At 40.1% G+C, this 23971-nt stretch overlaps 1 protein-coding gene across 1 annotated transcript; it reads right to left on the bottom strand.

The window, feature by feature from the left end:
- Nucleotides 1-6821: 6821 nt before the first annotated feature.
- Nucleotides 6822-18962, bottom strand: NPR3 (natriuretic peptide receptor 3; the record flags this gene model as incomplete). The annotated part of the gene is made up of 5 exons (XM_009867064.1): nt 6822-6987; nt 9839-9926; nt 11466-11601; nt 14960-15054; nt 18827-18962. Coding segments are annotated over 5 exons (567 nt in total), but the record flags the coding sequence as incomplete, so codon positions are not given.
- Nucleotides 18963-23971: the final 5009 nt, after the last annotated feature.

Raw genomic sequence — 23971 nt, 5'->3', positions numbered from 1 at the left:
AGTACAATATACTGTGCAGCTTTCCACTTGTTTTCTGCCACACTGGTTCTGGGCTTCTCTTTGTCCAGCATTCTTATATCAATAATGAACAGTATCACGGAAAAAAAGGGGACAAAGTTAACAACCACAGTGTCTATCCTGAGTCCTCTTAGTTTTGTGATAATTACACCCTATGCACAAGAAACACAGCAAATTCTACCCATTGTCTTCATCCTGCCACTCTACCCATGTCTTCTCAGTACTTTTAGACCTACATAGTGAGGATGACAGTTGTTAGTAGGGAAATACCCTACTAACCCTAAAGGCATGGTACACCCTGAGCAAGTCCTAGGCACCACTCAAATCCTGTTTAAATTTTAGCTAAGGGGGCTACGTGAGATTAAAAAGGTGAATAAGCTTTCTGCTGAGTCTCTAAGAAAGCAGATACTGAACAACAAAGACAGTGTACTGTGCAGAAAGAGCTTGATCCCTTCCTCCACAGAGTTGATAGTATCATCATGTGAGTATAATCAATCTCCGAGCACTTTCCCTCTTTTCGTTTTCCTGTGTTCTCAACAGATCTTTTCATCCACAGCATCCTATACTGCAGAAGTCATCACACCACCTGCCACAAAGCCACATCAGGGAGATACTAAGTATGGGAGGAAACATCATCTCACACGGCACCAAGACAAGCTGATTACTAACTGTGTTACTGACTTTTGAGCTGTGGCTCACTGCTCTGTAACACTGCATCGCACAGCTGACAGAGAAAGAGAAGTCCGGTTCATAACCAAGTAAGGAACCACCAATAGCTGTGCTCATTGTATCTGCTGATGGTTTAGTGTAACATTAGCAAAACCTCTGTTCATAGTTTGGGGGTCAGAATTGTGTGTTCCCTGTGCATATTAGGTGAAATTACAAAAGAAACCATTAAAACAAAATTATATTTTTTAAATACCCTTTTCTGGTACATTTTCTTTGCTTACTCAAGCGTCCCCTAGAAACATTCACAAGACAGAATGCAACAATCACAAAGTAACAATCCACTCAGAGTGGATTTTAACCTTTCAAAGACTTAACACTTAATGAACCCACATAAGATTTCTGAAGTACTATAGCTTAACGTACAAACTCTAACAGTGTCAGGCTATTTAAAATATTTTACCTTTGATGCAGGGTATTAATTCAGTGGTTAGTGAGAGATTTTGAATCAGCTCTAAGCCCTCCTTTCAATAGCTCATTGTGTATGCTGTAAATTTGGTGTATGTCAGTTAGGAGTCATTCTGAAAGGTAAATTCTGGAAGAAGTAACAGCTTAATAAAATAGTCTATGTAATGATACACTGGACATAACTAAATACTAACTTGGGAAAGCCTCAAAGCTGTGGCAGCATTGTCTTCTTGATCAAAACCAGTAGTAACCTCACAAAAACACCATTAACTTTCATCCTTTCTTCCTCTGTGAGTGAGATAAATGAAGAACTACATTTATGTCAGACTTAAGGCCTCACTGGGGCAAACCACGGTGCTTAGGCTACCCGTCATCCTCTAGAAGAGAAAAGACACTATCAAAGTCTGCGGCACAGCTTGCTGACCCCTGTAGACAGACAGGTCTGAGGTCCCTCACAAACAGCTATTTGTTTTAATTCCAACAATCATTTTCCATCAGTCTCAGCGCTCAGATGTTAAAAGGTATCTGAGAATGGAAAAAATAGAGGCCTCGAGCCATCTGAATTAATTTCTGCCTCTAAGCAGGGATATGCACAGTGCAAACACTTCCATTCTTCCACTTGAAAGGTTTCACACACACAAATCTTTTTGTGCTTTGAACAGCAAGAAAGAAAGGGGGGGAGGAGAGCAGACACACACAACACATCTGAAGCAGAACTTCTTTCAGCATGTCCTTAAAATTATATCCCAGAAAGTAACTTTTCTATTTCCTTGTTCCTAAAAAGGGCTAAACCAGCTGAAATTTGTCCTTTCATTGCTTATCGTTTCGGGACAAGTTGCTAGGGCATGTTGGTGATCATTGCATACTAATGCACACCAATGGCAAGGCACCATTAGAAACTTATATTTCTGTTCCCATATGCCCTGCTTTGGGGAGGGTGGTCGCTAGATAAGATGTCACTTTATAGCAGAAATTAGGGTTAAAAAAAAAAGAAAAAAAAGACTGTCTGACATCACCTGATATCTTCTCATCACGCTTGAACTAGTGCATTTACTGGGAGCTCAGTGGCACCCAGTAATCATTTTAGCTTTAATGGGACTGCTTCTATAACCACAATTTCTGGTGCCTGCCTTGGGCGTTTTTAAAAAGAATGGACACCAGCTGCAAAATTCAGATTACATGTCAGAACGCTTTTGGTCAATCTGATTTTTCAACTTCGCATAGTGCAAAAAACGAACATCATCAGACCATGATTCTGGGTCTAGATCTCCAGTAATGGCTGGTGTGGCGGTGGGCCAACATGAGGTGTGTTGGCAGCTGAGCAGCGTGGCAGCAATGAACAGTGGCAGAAACTTTTCAAAGTACTTCTGAAGCTAGAGAAAAGAACATGACAAAAATGGAGAATTCAAGCGTTCACTCTACCCTGGTATAAAATGAGGAAAAATAACCTCAAACACTTTATTTAAAGAAACAGGACAGCTACATGGCTACTCCAAAGCACAGAGGAGGGTAGTGAAGGATGTGGAACTGTCTTGAGCTCCGGAAAAGGTGGACTAAATTGCCAAAGAAATTTACGACCAGGACTATTAGCTTCCTGTCTTTGATGTCTATTCTTGGCCTTCCAGGAGCTTTATGGCATTCATGAGGTGAAAATCACGCTGCAGCCAAGGTCAGTTAAGGCTGATGCAGCCTGTTCTACAGCAAAGCTGAGAAATTCACTTCGAACTGCTTCAAGATGCTGCTGCATTTAAAGTCTGAAGACACTTCATTGACGGCCCAAGTTTACTTCCATGGAATCAATAAGAGGGTTTTTCTCAACAGCTTAATGAGAGGGTCATGGCATATCCAAGCCAAAATATTAATCAGAGATCAACCACCCAGTAAAACACACTGTCAGGGAGCACACTCTTACTTTGTCCAGCACAAATGTTTTCAAAGCATTTACTACACCTTAATAATACTCCATTTAAAAACCCCAAAGTACTCTCAATAATGCAAGAAAACATTTCTTAAATGCAAGTTGAAAATAGATCAATAAAATTTATTTTCAGAAGTGAATTAATGTAACTCTTTAATAAACTTAATTCTGACCACAATCTTGCAAGGTGCGAAGCACTCTCAACAACAAGTTTTAGCAATGACTGAATGTTCTCTGAACTGGTACGGGTTTGGTCTTCAGCGAAGCACATCACAGACGGCACTCGTAATTAACTGGTGATAGTGGTAGTCACAGACAACTCAGGCCACACAAATCCTCCATAAACAAAACCTCCATAACCTCTAGGCATCTGACTCTGGAGGTGTGCGTCTAAGTGTACGAAATCACAGGTACTACTGAAAGTTTTGCTTCATCTTTGTGAACTTGTAGTAGAAATCCAGGGATTTCCAAGAAAGAAGGTGCAAGTCAGCCAATTTGTCCACAGAATCCTCGAGAAGAGGATCCTGAGGGAAATCAGCTATTAAGCTGACTGATATTTAGTAATTTTTAAAAATGCTAGATTAGTAGAATTTGTCAAACTTTTACAAAGAAAAAGTATGACGCCACCAGTTCAATTTCAATTTAACAGGCACAACTGTACGATTTAGCAATAAAATACAGTCTACAGGTCAAACCTTTCTCCAATCCAAGCACATGGCAAGATTCCCTTTGGTTAAGCCATGGGGAAGATCATACCCTTTGGTCCCAAGTGAGCAAAGCACTTAGAAGGTGAAGTTGAGCATATTTTAAGTGTGTTCTAAAGCACTGAGTTGAGTGAAAGCCCTCCTTGTGCTCCTCTGTAATACAGATGTATGTTTGTAATACAGGCAATTTGTTGAAGCCAAAAATGTAGGTTTTGAAAATCAATTATTATTATTTTGATTAGACATTCCCTTACAGAGTTTGAAGCCTAAACATTGTGGCATTGAGCGAATGCAGATGAACCAGAAAGGAAAAGTGCATTAGCTGGTAAAGGATCTCTGCTGAATAATCTAAACTCAAGGCAGCTTTTGATCTATGGTCCACAGAAGACCTGGGAACTATTAGCAAGAGGTATGTGAAAGGCAGCTAAGAAGAGCAAGTTTATTTATGCTATACAGGAATCTACTTATGTGAAATGTCTTAAATGATCTCCACACTTCCATGGGAAAAATGCACAGGTAGGTGTGCAGCAATTTAGAAAGATTAAAACCTATTGATCTAAAACGTTCTAATGTACAAGAAAGGTTCACCTTTCTTAGGAGGTGCTGGGATGTAAAGTTGTGGCCAGGTCTTTATCAGCATCCCACCATAAAACTACTTCTTGAGGTCATGATTAAAAAATCTGCATAAAAAAACATAGTTTAGAATTACTGCATTTTTAATTGAGAGACCTTTCAGCACACTTTTTTTTTTTTTTTAAAGAAAATGTTTAGTTATAGTAAGAAGACACAATAAAAAAGCTGTCTTAACAATTTATTGTCCCATCCAGTCTCCTGGCTTAGATCTGACCTGACTCTCTACGGCACAGGAGAAATGCAGATCTGTGCTACTGTCCTGTTCCATAACTAGTGACTGAGTACTAGGTCACACTGTAAGGCAAGTTATAACAAACATCATTTTGAAAAAAGTTTATGCTTCAAATCATACTCCCTTTTCTCTACATATTTAAAAATTTTCCTTCCTTTTTCTGTGGCAAAGTAGTTAAATGGATAAAAGTAAGTAAAAGTATTCCAAGGCGTGTTTGCAAAACAAGAAGTAGATCAAAATTTGCTTGGAAATTATGAAAAAAGAAAACAAACCTTAAGCATGCCGAGGAGCTAGACAAACTCAGCTGCTTGAAAAAATCCCCAAACTAGTCAAGATCTTGTTTTTCTCCTCAATTCCACAGCAGCATGAATGCTGCTCTAGCCTACATTCTTCTCTGGTGCCCACAAGATATTTCAGAAAACTGTCCACTGGCTGCAGGGTTCCCTTTGCTAAGGCACCTGTAGAACACAGGCTTCAGTGCCAGTTTTGAGACTAATTTTTAAGTCTGACTATAACTGCGGAGACCAGACAGTTCTGCTTATGAAATTAGATTAGGATAAACCAAAAGATTCATGCACCTGAACCACAGCCACAGCTGGGCTTTCCCACAGGCAGTGTTTTTATGGATCTTCTTCCTCACATTTGAAATACATACTGTTCATTTCCATTTGTTGACCAGAAAGTGCAGAGCTCTCCTTTGTCTCATATAAAATAAACTCTCAGTAGCTAATTTACCAGTTTTGCTCCTGGTAAAGTCAATGGCAGAAGATCCAGGGATACTGATGGCAGCACGTTTTAAATCAGCCCTAGAGTAGTGCTTTATCACCCTGGTTCCTGAAGGTAGTTCCTTGCATGCTTAATTCTACACACATGAATAGTTAGTCTCACTAACTAATGAAGGACTATTATATATGTGAACAGTTCATTATTTTCAAGATCAGGGCCATCATCACATAGATAACTCAGTAACTGCATTTATACCATTTAAATAACTATCTGAATGTTGCACATGCTTGGAGAAGAAAGTGGAGCTAAAAGTCTGTTACCATCCATAAAGTCATTTCTCTCCCCCTAAATACTGGTTCTAAAATGTCTTCACAGCTGTTGACTTTCCCTGCATGTTACTCCTATCACAAAAATATGTCTTCGAAACATCCTCTCCCTTAAGTTTTAATCCTACCAAAGCAAAAATAGATACTTTAATAGAAAAATACAAGATAAAAAATATCCTAAAAATAAAATGGTAACATGAAATGTCATTTTTACACACAAAAAAGATCCCCTTTTGAATTGCCTCAGCTATACAAACACTTTCATATTTACAATTTTGGACGCAGTCCTGTGCTCACTGAAGTTAGTGGGATTTTGCCATTGACTTCACTGAGAACAGGAACGGACTCTACATGGACTCTGTTTGCCTCTGAAAAGTCATGGCAGTGGAGAGAAAAGAGCATGACAGAACACATGTAAGACTGAGGAATTAGACCATCTTCTCTGGAGGACTGTCTTCTCTCTCGCTGTTTCACATCAGTGAAACTACTCATCCTTCAATGGAGTTCTTCCTAACTCCCAGCATCCACGAGGGAGAATCAGTGCTTTTGATTGCGATACTACACAAACAGGGAAATGGTCTGTGTTTCCACTTGCCTGACTTTTTCAGTCAAGTTAATTATACCCCAGTGGAGTCAGTTGCACCCAAGTGCCAGTTCCCTCCTAGAACTACAATTCGTATGCCAAATATTTTATCCCCTGTCAATGGCGATGATTCAGTGATGCAGGATCATACCCCAAATGAATCGCTTCTTTCCTTTTGACAGCAACCAGCATCTGTATCTGCAAAACCATATTTGATACCCATGGGTGAGACGCAATTAAGGAAGGACGTGGTAGGAGCTAAAAAACAGGGAACAGAACGAGGTATTCCCCATCAACTAAAACCAGATCTGCTGCCTTAACATATGCCTTAAGAAATACTGTCTTTGCATATTAAGTACATCCTGTAACATCAAACTGCATCATTTTTTTTTCATGAGATGAAAGGCCATGCGGCATAACATGAATAGTAAATCATTCCTGAGCTTCTGAAAGAAATTAAGACAAAATTACTGCTTAAAAGATTGAGTTCTTCAAGCGCCTCTTCTTGTTACACTGATGTCTTTGGTTGTGTCCTTTTCCCTAATTCTTTTTTTTTCCCTAGGAACAATGGGATTCTTCTTCTTCTTCCTCTTCTTCTTCTTTATGCGGCAGAAAAATGAGATCTAATGGAGTCTTCACGTAACTGCCGATGCTTCCCCATGTTACACTCCTCCTGTCGAGTTCGTCTCTCAATAGTTATTCTGTATTTCTTTCTGCATGAAAGGAGAGGAACAGAGTGAGAAATCCTTCTCTAGCTATAGGGTAACAGGACTTCCCTTACAAAGAATGCCTGTAGGGGACAGCTCGGTGCCAGTTGAAAAATGAAATGTGGCAGAATGTGAAACCCTGGTCAAAGATTAAAGACATTTGCCTTGAAACATTGTACTCCTGCTCAAGAATGCCTGTTAATTTCTGCAGGGCAGTCTCAAAGCACCAAGACACAGACATTTGCTTCTTTGAAAATTTCTGATCTAAGTGATTAGGAAGTTTTTGTGAAGTGTCATGTGAACTGTGTCACATCATTGCTTTATACTGATCAAAGCCAAATTTCTTTACAGTATATACGGTGGGGGGCCACTTTCCACAGAGTTCAAACAACATATCTGACTCATTACTCAATTGCATTTTTCACCGAAACTAACTAATCTGCCCATCTCCCTCTGAGAAAGCTACTATGTTTGTAGTGTCAGAGAAGGTAGTATGATGAATTAAGAAGAAGGATGTTCAGGACAGATAAGAAATAAATACAATTGCTCATGCATCAGATAGTTTTTTTCTGTGTCTTCCTCTAGGGCCTTTTGAAGATTTCTTTATACATCAAATGTTACTTTATACATCAGACAAGCCCTCTGACTGCCTTTCAGTGTCCCCTTTAGTACCATATCTCCCCTCCAAAACCTTAAGATGATTCACATTTATACTTTATGCATTTATGTTTCTACTCAAGTTTCAGGACCAATTTTTCAGAAGGTCATTAGCCCAGCCCCATGTGCGCACAGTACTGCTTGTGCAGATGCATAACAAAAAGCTTGTAGGAGAAGGAAAGCTCTTCTGCCTTGCACGTGTAGCAGGAGACAGAGTTAGATACGTACCAGTGGAAGAATGTTTTTTAAAATACCAATGTTTTAATTTGGGTAACACGGCTCAACAGAAGATACGGACCTGCAAACTCTGAAAAGTTTCCCTAGGCATTTGTGTCTGTATCAGCAGGCTCCCAGATAACCTGAAAATTTCATTTACGTATTTTCAAGTCAGATCCTTCCACAGGTCAGAGCATGCACAGCAGTTGCTCATGCATAAGGACAGGTCCACATTTTAAAAATGTATTTCTTTAAGTCTGCATCCTTTCAAAGCTACATATCAGAACTACAACCCAGATCTTTTAACTGTTTGCATGCACACTCAGAACTGTGTTTACATTTGTAGCAATTATAGATCCAAATGAGATATAATAAGGAGGTATGAAAGATACAGAAGGTGTAGGTACAAACAACTTCCAAGTACACAATTGCTAGACCTACATTTTCTGAAAAAGCACCCCATACATCCTGATATGTTATTTTTAATACGTTATTTTTATTATGCTTATTCTAAAAGTGGAATTAGAGGGGTTTCCCTATTGCTGCTTTGAGTGAGTGCCATCAGACCTCTAGGATGAAATCCATCCAGGTGTCTTTAAGACTTCTTCAATGGGCAGATGATCTGACAGAGTACTCCCTGGCTTCCTTCAGTCAATGGAGAGAATATGATCTGGTTCAGCTTTTACATGAGAAGGATACGAACTGACCTAAAAAAAGTCCTCCTTTCCCCCTTGTGACCATAAATATGGTGTTGAGCTCACGTGGGTACACTTACTTTCACAGACACTCATCCTTGCTCATATGGATTTCCAATGCAAGCCCTAGTGTCAGATGACTAAGAATTTAAGTCCTGTTCCTACAATGGTGCTTTGCACAGTTTTATACCAGCTCAGGCTATGTCCTGACATACCAATTCCCTCTCAAATTAGCAATACTAGAAAATACATCTAAAAATTATCATCTCAGATTGACAATGTACAGAAGGGACAAGGAGCTCTGGTGGCATACAACATTAAGACAGACTTCTATTTTCTTCTTTTAAAAACAGTCTTTAATCAGTCTCAACTAACTTAGCCTGTCTCAAACCCAAACAATATATTCTATAAGCACCAAATGCATGCAAATGCCCTGCAGAATTTCAATTGTAAACACTGGATGAATAATCCTGGTTCTGAAATCTTCTGAAACCCTGGTGTACTTGTGTTGGTAAACTGAAGCAGTTTTTGATTGTTTCATTTTGTTAACATTTTTTATAAACAGTTATTTTTATTGGATGGAATGATTTGATTCTCATATGCAGAGGGTAATTCTATTCTCCTATTTGCCTTTTCTCTTCTGTAGCATAAAAGGATAAATTACAGTGTATTTAAGATGCTGAACACGTGTAACTAGATTATTCTGTCAGTGCAGGATCAACTCTCAAGACCTTAGATTTGCTGATTAGCACTGTAAGAATTGTTTTACTTAAACAGGAATAAAACACTGATCACCCTGCATTTACCTCAGCTGATTAAGTTAAATGCACTACTGAAATTGAAACATTCTCTTACACCAGAACAGAAATCTCTTCCTAGTTTCCAGTACAATTCCACTCAATACTAAAAAACTAAGCAAGGTACCAGGCAAGTAATACGTATGTCTTGCACGATCACAGCCTGCACAATTGTACTAGCAAGGATTACCAAACAAAGAAGGCTTTCAAGGCTAAGGTACTTTATTAAAGCAACTGGGTGACTGAAACTCACTGGAATTATCTCCATGAGTAAAGTTACTCAGAAAGGTAAATGATTACAGGATGAAGCCCTGAGTGAATAAAATTATTTGGATATACACAAAAGGAGAATAAAAGTGTGTTCACTGTGGAGGGAGTGTTACATAGATTATTATGGGACGTCTCTGTTTACATGAGGGATGTACTGCCAGGAGCTGAGAGGTTGGGATAATGAATAAAGAGTTAACGGAACTTTGAATGAATTGGACTAACCTGAAAAAGTAAAAAGCCATTAGCAATCCTGCTCCAAGCAAGGCGCCCACAACAATTCCTGTAACTGCTGATTCTCCTAGACCACCTGCTTAAAATGGGGAAAAATAAACAATCAGGGTTCATATGAGAACTTTTTGTATTCACATATTGGAAGATACATGCAAGTATGAAATGAGTGACCAACATCGGATAATACCTAATGCCTTTCAGAGCTCAGGACTCTATGGCAACCTATTCCTTAGTTTCTGCATGTTTATTTTTTTGTCCTTGCTTACAGCCCCCAAGATCAGTGTCACATTAAGACACAATTCTAGAGATATGACACACAGGAATGTTGTTGGGAAACTGGTCTGGACAGCTTGGTCTGAATCATAACACAGACTGGGATTATAGTGACACACATAATAGGAATCAGCATAGAATGTGCCCTGAGTCACTGTAACAGAAAGAAATTTGTTTCACCTGGTTTAGCATCATAACCCTCTATCACCCAGGTTTATTAAAATGACTGTATGATTATCTGACAGCTCCTCAATTATTTTTTTTCTGAATCTAGGCTGTTTCAAGTGAAAGCCATACGAGCTTTCCCTTGCTCCAAAACTCAACAGAGGCAAGGCAGGGACACAACAACAGAGGGAAAGTCCATGTAGGGACTGTTACTCTGCCAAGTGCAAGGCAGCTGAAGAACAATGGCATTTTCATGTGGGTGCAGCCTACTCCCTTTTCTGAGCTTACCTTGGTTTGTGGAAAGGAACACAGAAATATTAAGGAAATTAAACTGCTCCCTCCTCTTCATTTATTCTTTACCCTTTGAGGGGAGCTTGTCTATACACAAGGATGTGTGCAAGGAGGAAAACGTATAGCTATGCCACACTGAAGCACAGAGGGCAAGGCCTAGAAACAGTCTCTACAGAACATGTGTACCCACAGGTTTTTCAGGAAAAGAATAATTATCAGGCTGCAGATACTTTGTCACGGCAGGACCAGCAATCCGTTCCCTGTGAAAAGCTAAGAACACCCTTTGCCAGTAAGGCACGAGCATCTTCCTACCTGTATCTCCTTGCAACGTCCTGCTCACTACAACATGGTCTACAAAGTCAGCATGCTGGAAAACACGGACACCTTCTCCATGGAGGGTAGTCACAGCCTTCTGGATTCACAGATGCTGCTCCAGTAAACTGACTTCACTTCTTCTCAGCTTACTGGGCCCCTTGCAGTGCCTTCTCATAGCACTGAAAATCACTCTGTGGGGGAACACTGCTCACATCAGCACCAGCCTTCCCAGCTGCTAATTATCAGTATGATTATTCTCTGTTTGGGGCTTCAGTTACATTCTTCCTTCTGTCTAAAAGAGATTTCACCTTTTGGCCCTGGAAAACCCAAAAGCCTACAGGGGCTCTAGGCTGTGCATCATGATTACCGTCAGGTTTAAGTTCAGGGAAGTGATTCAGATCATGTACTACCCACAGCTGCCAGACATTAACTTCCCAAACAGCCTGCAGAGAGACACAGTCACGATGTCTCAGTTGTACAACTGTGCTAAGCAATTTAATATGGCCTGTTATATTGCATCACGGATTCCCCTGTCTGACAGCCTTGGGCAGAAGAATTAAGTCAGTGAACTTACATGATTTACACGGTTTATTGTTTGGGTGCTCTGAAGCTCGGCTTTCATCTAGTCGCAGCCTGCCATGATTCCACGGATATTTCACATTTGATCGAATTTCAAAACGTCCCTGCTTTCCGTAGTAGTCCCCGATCACCTATGCCAAAAAGAACGGAATGAAAAGATTTTCCTATCAACCTAGGGAATTAAAACAAGCAGGAGAGTGGCATCACACACTTGGACTCCTGTGGCAGGATGCTGAACCACAGAGAACAGGGCTGAATGGGACTATGGGAGGTTATGTAGTGCATGCACCAGGGTATGATCAGCTGAACAAAAGCATTCCTGACAGATGTTTATATAACCTACTCTTCAAAGATGCAGACCTGACAATTGCTGTAAGCAATTATTCTGGAACTTAGGTACTGTCTGTGATTTCTCCTAACATGTAAACGAAAGCTCTCTTGTTGCAATTATCCATTCATACTTCACTATGAGGGTGCTGAGACACTGGCACAGGTTGCCCAGAGAGGTGGTGGATGCCCCATCCCTGGAAGTTTTTAAGGCCAGGCTGGATGGGGCTCTGAGCAGCTTGATCTAGTGGGGGATGTCCCTGCCCATGGGAACTAGATGATCTTTAAGGTCCCTTCCAAGCCTGACAATTCTGTGATTCTATAGAAGTGCATAGGCTCTTAATCTGGTCTGTTATCCGAATTCTCTTCTATATAAACTCAGTTCGCATGAGGTTTTTTAAGCCTCTGAATATTCCTCTTGCTCTCCTTGGGCTTTCTTCACTTGTTCCATAGCGGGTTGAGTGCTCAGGACTGTCACTCTGCTAAGTAAAAACGTACTTTCAAGTACTTCATATGCCGAGGCTCCCAACTACACGCTCCAGGCTGGGCTTGTCTATTTTGCACGGATCGGGAAGTACTTGATCACATTCAGTTAAAATTTTCAAATCTTCTGAAGAACTATGACAGAGTCAGTTATTAGCCACCTTGTATTTCTGCAGTTATTAATATTTACACAGAAAGGGCTTTTCAAGTTTATTATTTGGGTAGCATGGACTGTTATTTCAGACCAATTGAAGATACTTTAGAACTTCAGTCCTGTCTCAGCAGTAAATTCAGGCTTTATTCAAGGTAACATACGTTGGATCTCCTGCAAAGCTGCAGGACTAAACTGAGCTAACAGTAGTAGTGGAATCATCTGAAAATAGTTCAAAAAAGATTATGCACAGTAATAAAGGCCAAATCTCATGACACTAAAGTAGTCAGAAGCAATGGCAGAAGCACATTCAGAAGACATATCTGTCCTACTATAGATAAAAAAACCCATGTATTAATACACTGGGTTTCAAATTTAAGCCACTGACAGCCTGTTTAAATCTTTCACCTTTTGAATGGAAAGAGTTAAAAAATAACATTTGCCCTGGTTAGACACACAAAGGTAGATTTCACACTAAATAAAGGAGCTAATTTTGCAACAGGGAGATAAATCCTTAGAAGAAAGACATTTTTAATATTTTTTTACAACTGAAGGCAAATTTAGTAAACTGGAAAAAGCAGAGAGAAAAAAAAAACCAGATCATTTGCAGGCAGACTATTTATTAAGAGATTGTTTAATTTATAAAGCAGCAGGGCTTACTAGATATGAAAGCATGAAAAATGGCTTAAGAAGACCAAATAGCTATAAGCAGCAACCAGAAGTAGCATATACACTTTTAAAGACCAAGAGTGGTTAAATAGTGGAACAAACACCAAGGGAGCAAGCAAGGCAGCCCCTGTTTTTCACTGTCTCCAAATGAAAAATGAATGCTTGTTACAGCATGAGCTTTAGGCACACATAAACTGCAGGGCTCCATACAAGGGTAGGAAACCTGCCCGCCTGCCTGTAATACAGTAGAGGTCACACAAGGTAATGTGGTGGTTTTGTTCTAGCTTTAAATCCTGTGAATGGACCTGGGAAAACAGCTCTGCCTAAACACCCATTCATCTGGCTTGGTTCAGCCGAGAAACATTCTCAGCTGACATAATTCACAAAATGAACAAAAGAAGACATAAAACAAAGCAACCATGTTTTTAGAGTGAGGTATCGAGGGTAGAAATGAATGTAGCAGACAAACAGTAAGTTATCACATGTAAAATGTGTTAATTGCATGTATGCTTATATACATCATAAACAAAGCAGAGGGAAATTAAGACGAGCAATATGCTAATAAGAGAAAGGTAACATCGAAGAAACAAAAGACAGTTTAAATTGCAAGTGAAAAAGCAATGGAAGGATAGGAGAGGGGGGTTAAATTGATAAATGAGATAAAAAGCTAATGTACTGAACAAACAGAAGAGATACAAGTCGTTCAACCAAAGTTATCCCAACCAATTTGTACTCCTAGCTTTACTTAATCACAATTACTCTCACCCCTGTGAGTGTCTGCAGTTTACTGCTGTTGTCTTTCGGTCACTTTTACACACTAAAATACACTAGATATCCTCACGCTTTTAAAAAGGCTTCTTGAGTCTGTCTCTGCCACGGCACTGGCAAGAGCAATGCGAATCCACTGTATTCAAACCCACAGGTAGAAATATCCAGCTCAGATTTACTGCTGCTTTACGTTTGAGCTTGGTGAAATAGGCAAGTCCAGCAAAACTTAGGCTGATACTGACTTTGCAACTAACAGAAGCGTTATGCTGCAGCTGGAATTAGGGCAGTGTAGGCATTAATCAACTCAATCCAACCACACTACTCTCTGTGTGCAGCCGGTGTGATTTCTCAGAGACTGTTTTTCACAGTCTGGCTGCTTCCAGTCCTGCTGCGCCTACTGGAATAATCCACATGGTGTATATGGAGCCGACTGATTAAAATGTCTCTTAAGCACTGAAAACAAGGCACTCTGGTCTCGTGCATGATCAATGAGGTGAGGCAAGGTCTGCACTCCTGCCTATGGTTGACAGTGGGTAAGATTAATATACCTGTACTCATGTTGTTTATACATCAGGGTAACATGTGCCCCCCTGCTGCCATAAGATCAATCTTTCTTCTTATCAGTGAATAAAAGGCCTTACTCATTTTAAACAATAATTTCTCTTATTTGAAATTTACGAGTGCTTAGCCAGCTTGTGAGATGTCACCCTTTGCATTTTAAAGACTCTAGTATCACATGAAGAAAGATATACTGTTAAAGAGAAGTTAAGACAGCTTAAAAAAAAACTTAGCCTAATTACTTCAAGATACTTATTTGTATACAGAAGTTCTTGTTTCTTGAGAGGGCCCTTCCTCATACAGACACAAATCCTATGTTCTTCTATTGGGTCAGTTATAGATATTGACTGGCAGTCTATAAAGTTGCTCTAAATTCCTTGATGCAAACTCCCAGTTTGGACAGCTGCTGTCAAACTCCTGTGCACGCTTTCCTCTGTCTCCAGGTTGATAAAATTAAGCAATACTATTTTAATGTGTTGATAAGCAGATGCCCACCAATCAGTGGCCAATCACAACGGTGTTTGCTTCCTTACCTCCTGTGTGCCTGCCTCTGGATCCGTCATTCCAATCACAGAGAAATCCCCATATCTGTCTCCATTAGCATCAATGGACACCTGCCCTGCAATGCCTAAAGAATGGCATGTGAGGAATTAGAAAATTAATTAGTTAAAATACTGAGCCTTTCCAAGGAAAACAAGAGAACAGTGGTCAGGTTTTTACAGACTGATATGACAGGAAATCTCATCAGTCTCTCAGCATTTTTGTTGGCATTCCAAAAGAAACTGTAATTTCATCTCAGTGTCCACATTCCTGAATTCTTAACATTTCTCCTTTTTAAATATCAAATGTGTGAGACTGTTTGGGGAATATGTGAGAAAAATCTAATTCAAAGCCAGCACACAAGAATAAAACACAAATATATTTAATGTGAATTACTTGCAGAGAGCCTAACCCTGAAATACCTAATGATGCCTCAATAAGGAGATTTCATCTCATGTGCTGCAGAGGACACGAGACACAGCCCTGCACCCCATAGACTGTTGGGTTAGGTGCACCCATAGAGCCAGTCCAGTGTTGTTTCCATCTGATGGGAAACTGGAAGGGGCATGGACAAGGGGCACGATGAGCAGTACATATGCATTAAGTCCTGCATTCATTTACATAGGATGAACTACATAACACGGTGCTGTTTGTTTTATACTTTTAGACTCCCAGTTGACTTCCTTCCTTTATAAGCCCTAGGAAACTTCAGGAAAACTGGAAATCCAAGTCTCATAGGGTAATTTAAGTCTGAAGGGGCTTCAGGAGGTCTCAAGTCCATCTGCTTGGTCAGAGCAGGGTCAGCCAGGAGGTCGGAACAGGAGAATGCTCAGGGTTTTATCTGGTTTTCAAAACCAGAAACTGCACAACCTCTCCAAGGCCACTTCTTCCAATTGTCATGGTGAATAAACACTTCCTCATATTCAGTTTGAACCTCTTCTTTCAATGTATGCCCTCGTGTACAATGAGCATGGCTCCAAATTCTTGTGGTGTAAGTCAAATGGATTCTTAAAATCCATCTAACAGTACCAAATAACTATGATGAACACATTGCTTGGCTTTGCTGATATGCTTTATCAGCTCTGGTGTTCTCAGATGTGATCCTCCACTCTCTGACACCAAATGTAGCCATTTATACCAGTGCAAGTCAAACAGGCATGGTTATAATTCCATGTTACATCAACTATATGACCAGACCAAGCACAAAGCAGTAGAAAATCAGGTTCTCAGTGACTGTAAATCAGAAGAGAGAGGTCAGGTATTCAGCTAGATAAATTCTTCTCAACATACCTAATGATAGTAAATATAAAACAGATTGACACATCTCCACTTATCTTGTCTCTGTTCCCATTCAGTGATGTCAGGAATGTCTAAACACACTGTGATTTTCAAAGCATGTAGCAGCCACCAAAAAATTACTGTCAAGCATCTGTTTCATTATAACAATACAGTAATCAAATAATTGCTAGTTTAGTTACTTCAGGAAAACAGAATGGGTATAACAACCATTTGGCTGTGAAAGCACTGAAGAGGCCATCATGAAAAGCTGCAACTTCTTTCCCTGTGCAACAATCTGGATTTCTGGATCTGATAGGAGGTGCTAATCGGAACAGACAACTTCCTGCCTAAGAAAATCAAAACTCAACTTTTGGAAGTAAATACTAAAATTTGTTGAAACTCCGAATTCCTAGAGGTCTTTTTTTACTTTTTTTACATTTTTTACTTTTCCACCTGAATCAAAACAAAGAGTTTGAAATGTTGACATTTCCTGCAATGTTCGTCCTTAAGAAATGTATTCAAGAAATTCTGAAACAACCTTAGTGAAGAAATGCATTTGGATGAAGGTGGAAGGATTATATCCAGACTTTCTTTATTCTGTTGTGTTATATACCTACATACAGCATAATTTGCTATTTTTCAGAGGAAATTATAACAAGTAGAAAACATTCTCTAGAAAATGTGCCCTGCATTCAACCAGGGTGTCTGTAACAACACAGGCAAGACGAAATCCTTTGGTCATCTCAGCCTTATCCTTTCCCAAGCACACAATGTTGCCTGTGCAGTTGTGGCTAGCAAAATGCATTGACATCCTGCTGTGAGTTCTGATGGGTCACCTATTCAGAGCAAGCTGTAAAATGAGGGGCCCGGGCAGTAAGATACCTAGGCATCAGCAGTTAAATTAATGTCATTGGAATTCTCATAATCAAGGCTTGCAAAAGGTTAAGTGAATTATAAAGCTTCAGTCCTGCACTAGAGCCTGGAGGGTATATGCACAGGCTGTACTCTGAGATGTTGCATCCAGTTCAGAAAGAGACGTACAGGCAGACTAAAGGGACATGATTATTCGAAAAGGACTAGCTTGCAAGACATCAAGTGAAAGACCTCTTTCAAAACCATCTTTGTCCTGGGAAATTATGTCCAGCAAAGTACTGCCACAAGGAGGAGATGGCCTATGACTTACACAGCATTTTGACCTTTTCAGCTGCACCCTCACAGCTCCATTTGACAGCTGCATTTTCAAATAGCTGTGACAGGTCAATCAGTAACAACATACTGGTCTTCACAAATGGGAAAAGAGAACATTTTTGTCTGCTGGCTGGTTTTACAAGGATGATGTGAGAATCAACCATGTAACTGGCATGCAGTGTGTGGTACTACACAAACTTGCATGGGCACACCAGCTCATGGCTTCCTGTAGCTGAGACGCTGGAGTAAGGAAAACAGGCTCTGCTGGGGAATCTGTTCATACACAGGCATCTGAACAGTGAGGCAAATCCTTAGACACCAGATTCCCTCTGTTAAAACAGTGTGTTTGGGAAGCCATGGATGTGAAGGGAGATAGTGGGATGTCAAGCACAATCTCCCACTGGTTCCAGGGCTCCCTAAGGGATGACTGAAACCAGTAGAATTTAAAGCAATCCCTTTGTTGCCTTAAGTCATCCTTTTACTCAGGACACGATTTGAGAACAGAAAAGAGGTTTGGAGCTGCTGTCCTTCTTGCCTTCCTCTGCCATGTACAGGGTGGTCTTATAGCAGAGAACCTGGCCACCGAGGTTTTCCTTACACATTCAAATTAATCATTTGCTTCTTATCTAGGGGAAATGTTTCCTTCTCTTAGGCATTTCCATAGGGAATCTTGCCAATCCTACACCAAAAGACTAGAGTGTTATAAAAGATGGGAATATTATAAAAGGATGGATGGGAATATTCTAGGAGATGACAGATTAATCCAATAATCCTCAGTTTATTTATTATGATCCCTACCTGGCAAAAGCACCTGCATCGCTTTGCGTCAGCAGGGTGACATAACTGCACTCTAAAGGATTAGGCAGAGAAAGGCACAGCGCTGTTCAGCTGCTGCCTCTGAGATAACACACACAGCTCCTGAAAGGAGGCTGGGGGGAAATCCTTCCAGGGCCCAAAGGATCCCCGTAAAGAAACAAAACAATAAAAAAAACCCTGGCACCTGTTTGCTTCTATCCATTCCCAGGCTTTTAAGATAAAAAAGTCAAATGGAAAAAATGAGGCAATCTCAGAGCTAATAGATGCACATGAGTACAGCAGCAGCTGTAATCTTTTCAAAAACAAAGAAGGAGCCTGAGAAAATTATTGGTAGTTCTTCACAACATCAGTAAGGGTCATTAAATTGTTGGGAGTTTTTTGAGCTGAGTAAGACCTCGAGGGTTGGTGCAAAAAACCAGACTAGTGAGGTATGTGAGCCAGCCTTAAAGATGTATATGATTTCATGTGGTTATTTTCCTCTCATCTAAGAGTGGAATAAGCATGGGTCCTTACTCTGCACACAAGAAAGACCCCAAATTTTTTGACTCTGAAAGATGGAATTCCATATTAACTCTTACCTTCATATGTTCTGTTCCGTGTTTGCTGAACAATTTTTTCCCCATCTTTCTTACTGAAACCAAACTTCAGGGCTTCCTGTAGAGCTAGAGCATAGAGAAGAACAGCATCATGGAATCCTTCCACAAACATGTTCACCTGAAAAAAAAAAAGTGATGGCAATTGACATGTGAAAAACTCTTCTTCCCCACTGAATCGATTAACTAAAAGGAATCTCCAAATTATCCCAAATTACCAGTTTGGAGGGTTATTTTCTCAACTGCTGGACCACAAAAGAATGTGTCTCAAAAGCTCTCCCCCGAGGGTAAATGGCAACTTATGACCTATTTTTAAAAACAGTTAACCACTATCTGCTGTTCTGAACATTCAAATCACACTTCCGTGTTGTGTCTGAATAGCTCTGCAGATAGGGGAGAAATTTGCAGATCACAGTTCCCATGCCCAGACGCACAAATTCTGCAGCTGACCATGTGAGCACCTTACAGCACCGTGTATGTCCTCCTCCCCCTGAGCAGACAACTTTGTACCTCTCAGGATTGGGAAGTATGTTCTGCCATGATTTTTTTTGGAGAGCACAACTCCTGGACTTGCTTGTTTAATGATTACCACTTCCATTTCTGGTCCTTGTTCACCTGAGCATCTCTCCACTAGCTAATGAGCAACGGAGGAAACTATTTACCCTCTACAGAAATGTGTTCTCTGGAACTGCCAGGAGAACACTTTCCTGTCCTTAACAGCTTTTTTCAGTAAGTGATATGAAATGAATGAAATGTTGCTTCCTAAACGTAATATAAAAGAAGACAGCTGCCAACCAGCTCTGCCTCCCATGAGTCTAGGTAGGCAGCCTAAAGCTTTTGGCCGACATCACTGTGAGTAACAGCAACAGTTAAAAGCAGAGTGTCACAGAAACATTACAGGTTTGTCCACCAGAGCATAGTGTGCTTCAGCGACAAAGTAGTAATCATTTCAGAAGTTGAGTTCAGATGGAGACCCATCAGCAGAAGCAGACACGCATGGCTTGAGCAGCATAGTTATTCCTCTTCTGTACACAGCAACTGCAATGGAGTGTACCCTGGTGTGGTGCATTATAACTCAGAATTAACTATCTTTTCAGCTGTGAGAAAGATGTTCCCATTTAGTCAGAGTTTTATTATGATGGAAAAGCTCCTGGCATCCTAGCAAAGGCATAATGGATGATTATATCATGTTATGAGGCCTCTTATTGCCATCTGGAGTGAAAAACCCATCTCTACAATTATTCTCCCAGATGAAATAACATTTAGCTTATCTTCCCCTTCACTGTACCTAAATAATTTAAAATGCTGGTAAATAAAGTGCTACTCTAACTCTCACAGCTTTAGCTGAACATTAAAAATGTTAAAAGACAGAATTATGTAGCCTGTTAAGTAAATAACTACTCCATAGATAAAAAGTATTACATAGCTCATTGGCTAAGCTGAACTAACCAAGCCCCTGGCAATGTAATTACGTGCAAGACATTCCTTCACTTTTAAACCAGTTGCCAACACTAAGGAGAATTTCAGAATTATTTACTGATAAAACAAAAGTTTACACCACTCTGACATTTAAAACTGGACTTTTAGACAACTGCAGCCCATGCTTCATTAAGAAAATGCACCATGAGTTTACGGAGAGAGCTTGCAGTGCTACAGAAGGTGCAGAACAGCTCGTCTCAGTCTGACAGCCAAAGACTAAAAGGCAGCTGCAGTTATTTTGACCTAAAGAGAAAGCATGAAACAAAAGGTGAAAGTCAGGCTTTTGCTAGAATAACAAGGGCTGATGGATAGAGTGCACACTAGTACAGGCTTTGCCAGCAGGGGGTTTAATTTTTCAGAACTGAAAAAAAACCCCAAATCTAGAAACCACAAAGCTTGACAATTCCTTTATGTGCCAGTGTTAGAGTCCAAGTGGCCTGTGGGTGATCAAACATGGGCTTTCTTGATGTCACATTCATTCTCTCAATAGAGAAATGAGCGTCTCTAGTTGCTTTACCTCCCAGCTGGCTGATTTACAGCTTGTGGCTGGCATTCATTTCAAGGAAAGCTATTTGTCACTTCCTTTGTTCATGGCAAAAACCTCTAAATGTAACACAGCAACCTTCAAAATCCATTTTAGCAGCTAATTTGCTTAATCTCAAACCCATCCACACCGCCAGCCTCAAACTCTCCTGAAGACACTGCAGATTTGGAAGATAAGCTCTGTCACATTTCACGTGGCAGTTTGGTAAGGTATTGCCACAGCCTCTCACCTTAACTCTTGGCCAAAAGCCCTGACATTATATATGTAATAATACACTACTAAATCATCATAAGGTAATCTTTGCCTTGCCTCCGTTCCTCATTTACAACCCCCAGTATTTTATCGTATGTTTTTAAGGAAGGTGAAACTGCTGGCAATTTACACCATTTCAAATCTCCTTCTGAAAGAATAAGATTTACTGTCTGCATGTGAGACCACACCGACACTCCCCAGCTATATCATGCGTTGGACGCACTTTTTGTATTACTCCAGGAACATGTTCAAGCACCAGTTCTTGAAAGGGGACGCAGGATGCCATGAAGGGCAGAGAGTTTTTTTGCAGGTCACCTTGCTCAGTCGCTTAGAAGTTGCCGCGATACTATGCAGACTATTTGTTGCCTAAAGTATAGGACTGCTCTAAGCTAGAAAGGAGAACACATTGGAGGTGGGAACAATACTACAATGCAAAGGCTGTTGATAGTTTTGAAAGGATCGGACTTTTCTTGTTCCATTTTCCACCTGTTCAGAGATCACTCAGGTTCATTTTGCAGCCCTGCTGCCTGTCATTGTCTACAGCTGATCTTCTGATTAAAAAAGAGTGCAAAATTTCTTCCATTTCATAGCTCTCCTGACTTATTAGACTAGTTCCAAGCCATATAGGCCCATGACTTCCTTTCCAGATGTCATTAACTCTGTAAAAGATACCCCATGTATCTCAGGAGTATGAAGGACTTTCTTTCTTCTACTTACTATTCTTTTACTATTTTAACATGGCTTCTGTTCTACATTCAGTCTCATCAGAAATGATGAAAGACACCTATGATAAACAGTAAAATCGACTGATGCCAAATTTTCCTCAACAGTTTTTATGCTTTTTGGCCTGTGTTATTTTAATTTTAGAATACTTGACAGCAAGAATAAATAACACTTTAAAAACCTCTCATCCTCCCTTTGTGGTAGAAAAGGTTTAAAAAGGGCTAGAAGAAGTATATGTTACACTAAGGTTTCAAATAGGGATAAGAGTAGACAAGAAGATGTCTTCACAGATTGCTTGAAGGTCTCTATGGCAATAAGTGTGGTTCAACATTAGACAGCCTTCTGAACAAAATTGAACAGATTATAAAAGCTATTAAAGATCCACTAATCCTTAGGTAATTAACAGTTTTTTGAGTTGAGTTCTAATAAAAGTAAGTATTTTCCATTATAGTATTTTCCATTTTGATTTATGCTGTTTAACTGTAGGTGCAAGCTGAGCTCCAAAAGCTGTGATCATAATTTGCATGTCAGGTCTACTAAAACGTTTCTGTCCCTGATGTGAAATGCACAGCACAGCCACCCTTCAACAAGTGTCAGCAGCAATGAGAGTGGCAGTAGAGAAGCTGCCAGGTTTGTAGAATATCTTTGGAGGCTGCAATACGAATATGTTGAAATTCCCCTGCTGAGATATCTTCTGTATTACTTTCACATCCCATTCAAGTACCATGTAACTGAAAGGAAGGTAAGCTAACTGCATAGCTGAATGACATAAGCATACCTCTTTTATGGTTCTACCTTTCAACTCTAATTAACCATACTTCATCAGAAAAAAAAAACCCAAACCAACAACCAAAAACCTTCTCCATGGAAATCGCGCAAATAAATTTTACACAGTTCAAAATTATAGTTCCCCAAGCAGCTATAGCATGACCACACTATTCATATATACCAAGGTGTTAACAGCATACACAGCAATGCAAAATACTACTGACGTGGAAGACAGCCAAGCTACTGCTATGCAGGACTCATAATTTTCCACATCCTGCCCACTTACTGTTAAGTAAGCTTATTCTTTTCCATCTGGATCTGCCCAGCTCTGAATCAATCAACTTCACTACTAGGTGAGGAGTATCATCGTCACTTTTTGTCTACTGCAAAAGCAAACAGCTAACATTCCCCAAACCTACTTTTACTTCCCAGTACATATGCAGTGATTTTCAAGCTGTCCAACTATAGTCCCAGCCAAAATCAGTGAGGACACTGGAAGATCGTATAGAGTGTACCCAGACTTTTTGCTGATCTACTAATCTACTTATTTGACAAGATGCTCAGGTGACCTAATGCCCACTGGAAGACCACTGATGTTTTACCCTCTTTCGGACTGGTCCAGAGAGAAGAAACTTTAGGCAACCAAGTACGGCAGTTTGATCCTATAAACACATGAAGCTCATCTAACCTCAGGACTATGAATACTGTAAATGAACCCTCATGACTTTCAGCAATACTATGTTACACTGTAAAAACACCACATGACACAGTAAAAGTATGACAACAAAATTCAAATACAGCAACTGTATTTCAGATATATATGTGCTATGATGTACTTCAAACCAATCTCATGCCAAGTAGGCACGACTACTTCATGACTATGGCCTTTTGCAGCACAGGAACACAACCTGCAGTTCAGGTAAATATTTTTCTCCTATCTCAAGCTGTTTCAATGTACCTCCATAAACCAGACTTTTTCTATGCAGTTGTAATTTAACTGTCAGTTCTCTCTTTTTAATCTTTCTTCACCAAGTCTATTATAATTATGGTCCTCCCCTTCATGAGCTTTTCCAAGAAACCTCGATGCAGCTAACTTTTTAATATGCATTTCTTGACACGTATCTTTGATTGTCTTCTGTCGATTGACTCACTATCCAGCAATATACTCTTCACTTAATTTTGGAGCCAGGAGTTTTTTCTTTGATGCCATTTGCTGATGTTACATGCTACAATTCAGGATATTGCCACTGCTGATGCTGTTGTCACAAGTGCTCCTTTGCATTCCTGGGATGCCCAGGGGCCCTCAGCAGTTCCCGATGAGCTGCTATGCCCTTGTTCTGAGCTGCGCAAACCCAGAACATGGT

This window comes from Apaloderma vittatum, unplaced genomic scaffold (genome assembly GCF_000703405.1).
Source record: "Apaloderma vittatum isolate BGI_N311 unplaced genomic scaffold, ASM70340v1 scaffold10373, whole genome shotgun sequence".
Taxonomy (NCBI): Eukaryota; Metazoa; Chordata; class Aves; order Trogoniformes; family Trogonidae; genus Apaloderma; species Apaloderma vittatum.
This window is presented reverse-complemented; position numbering and strand designations above follow the sequence as displayed.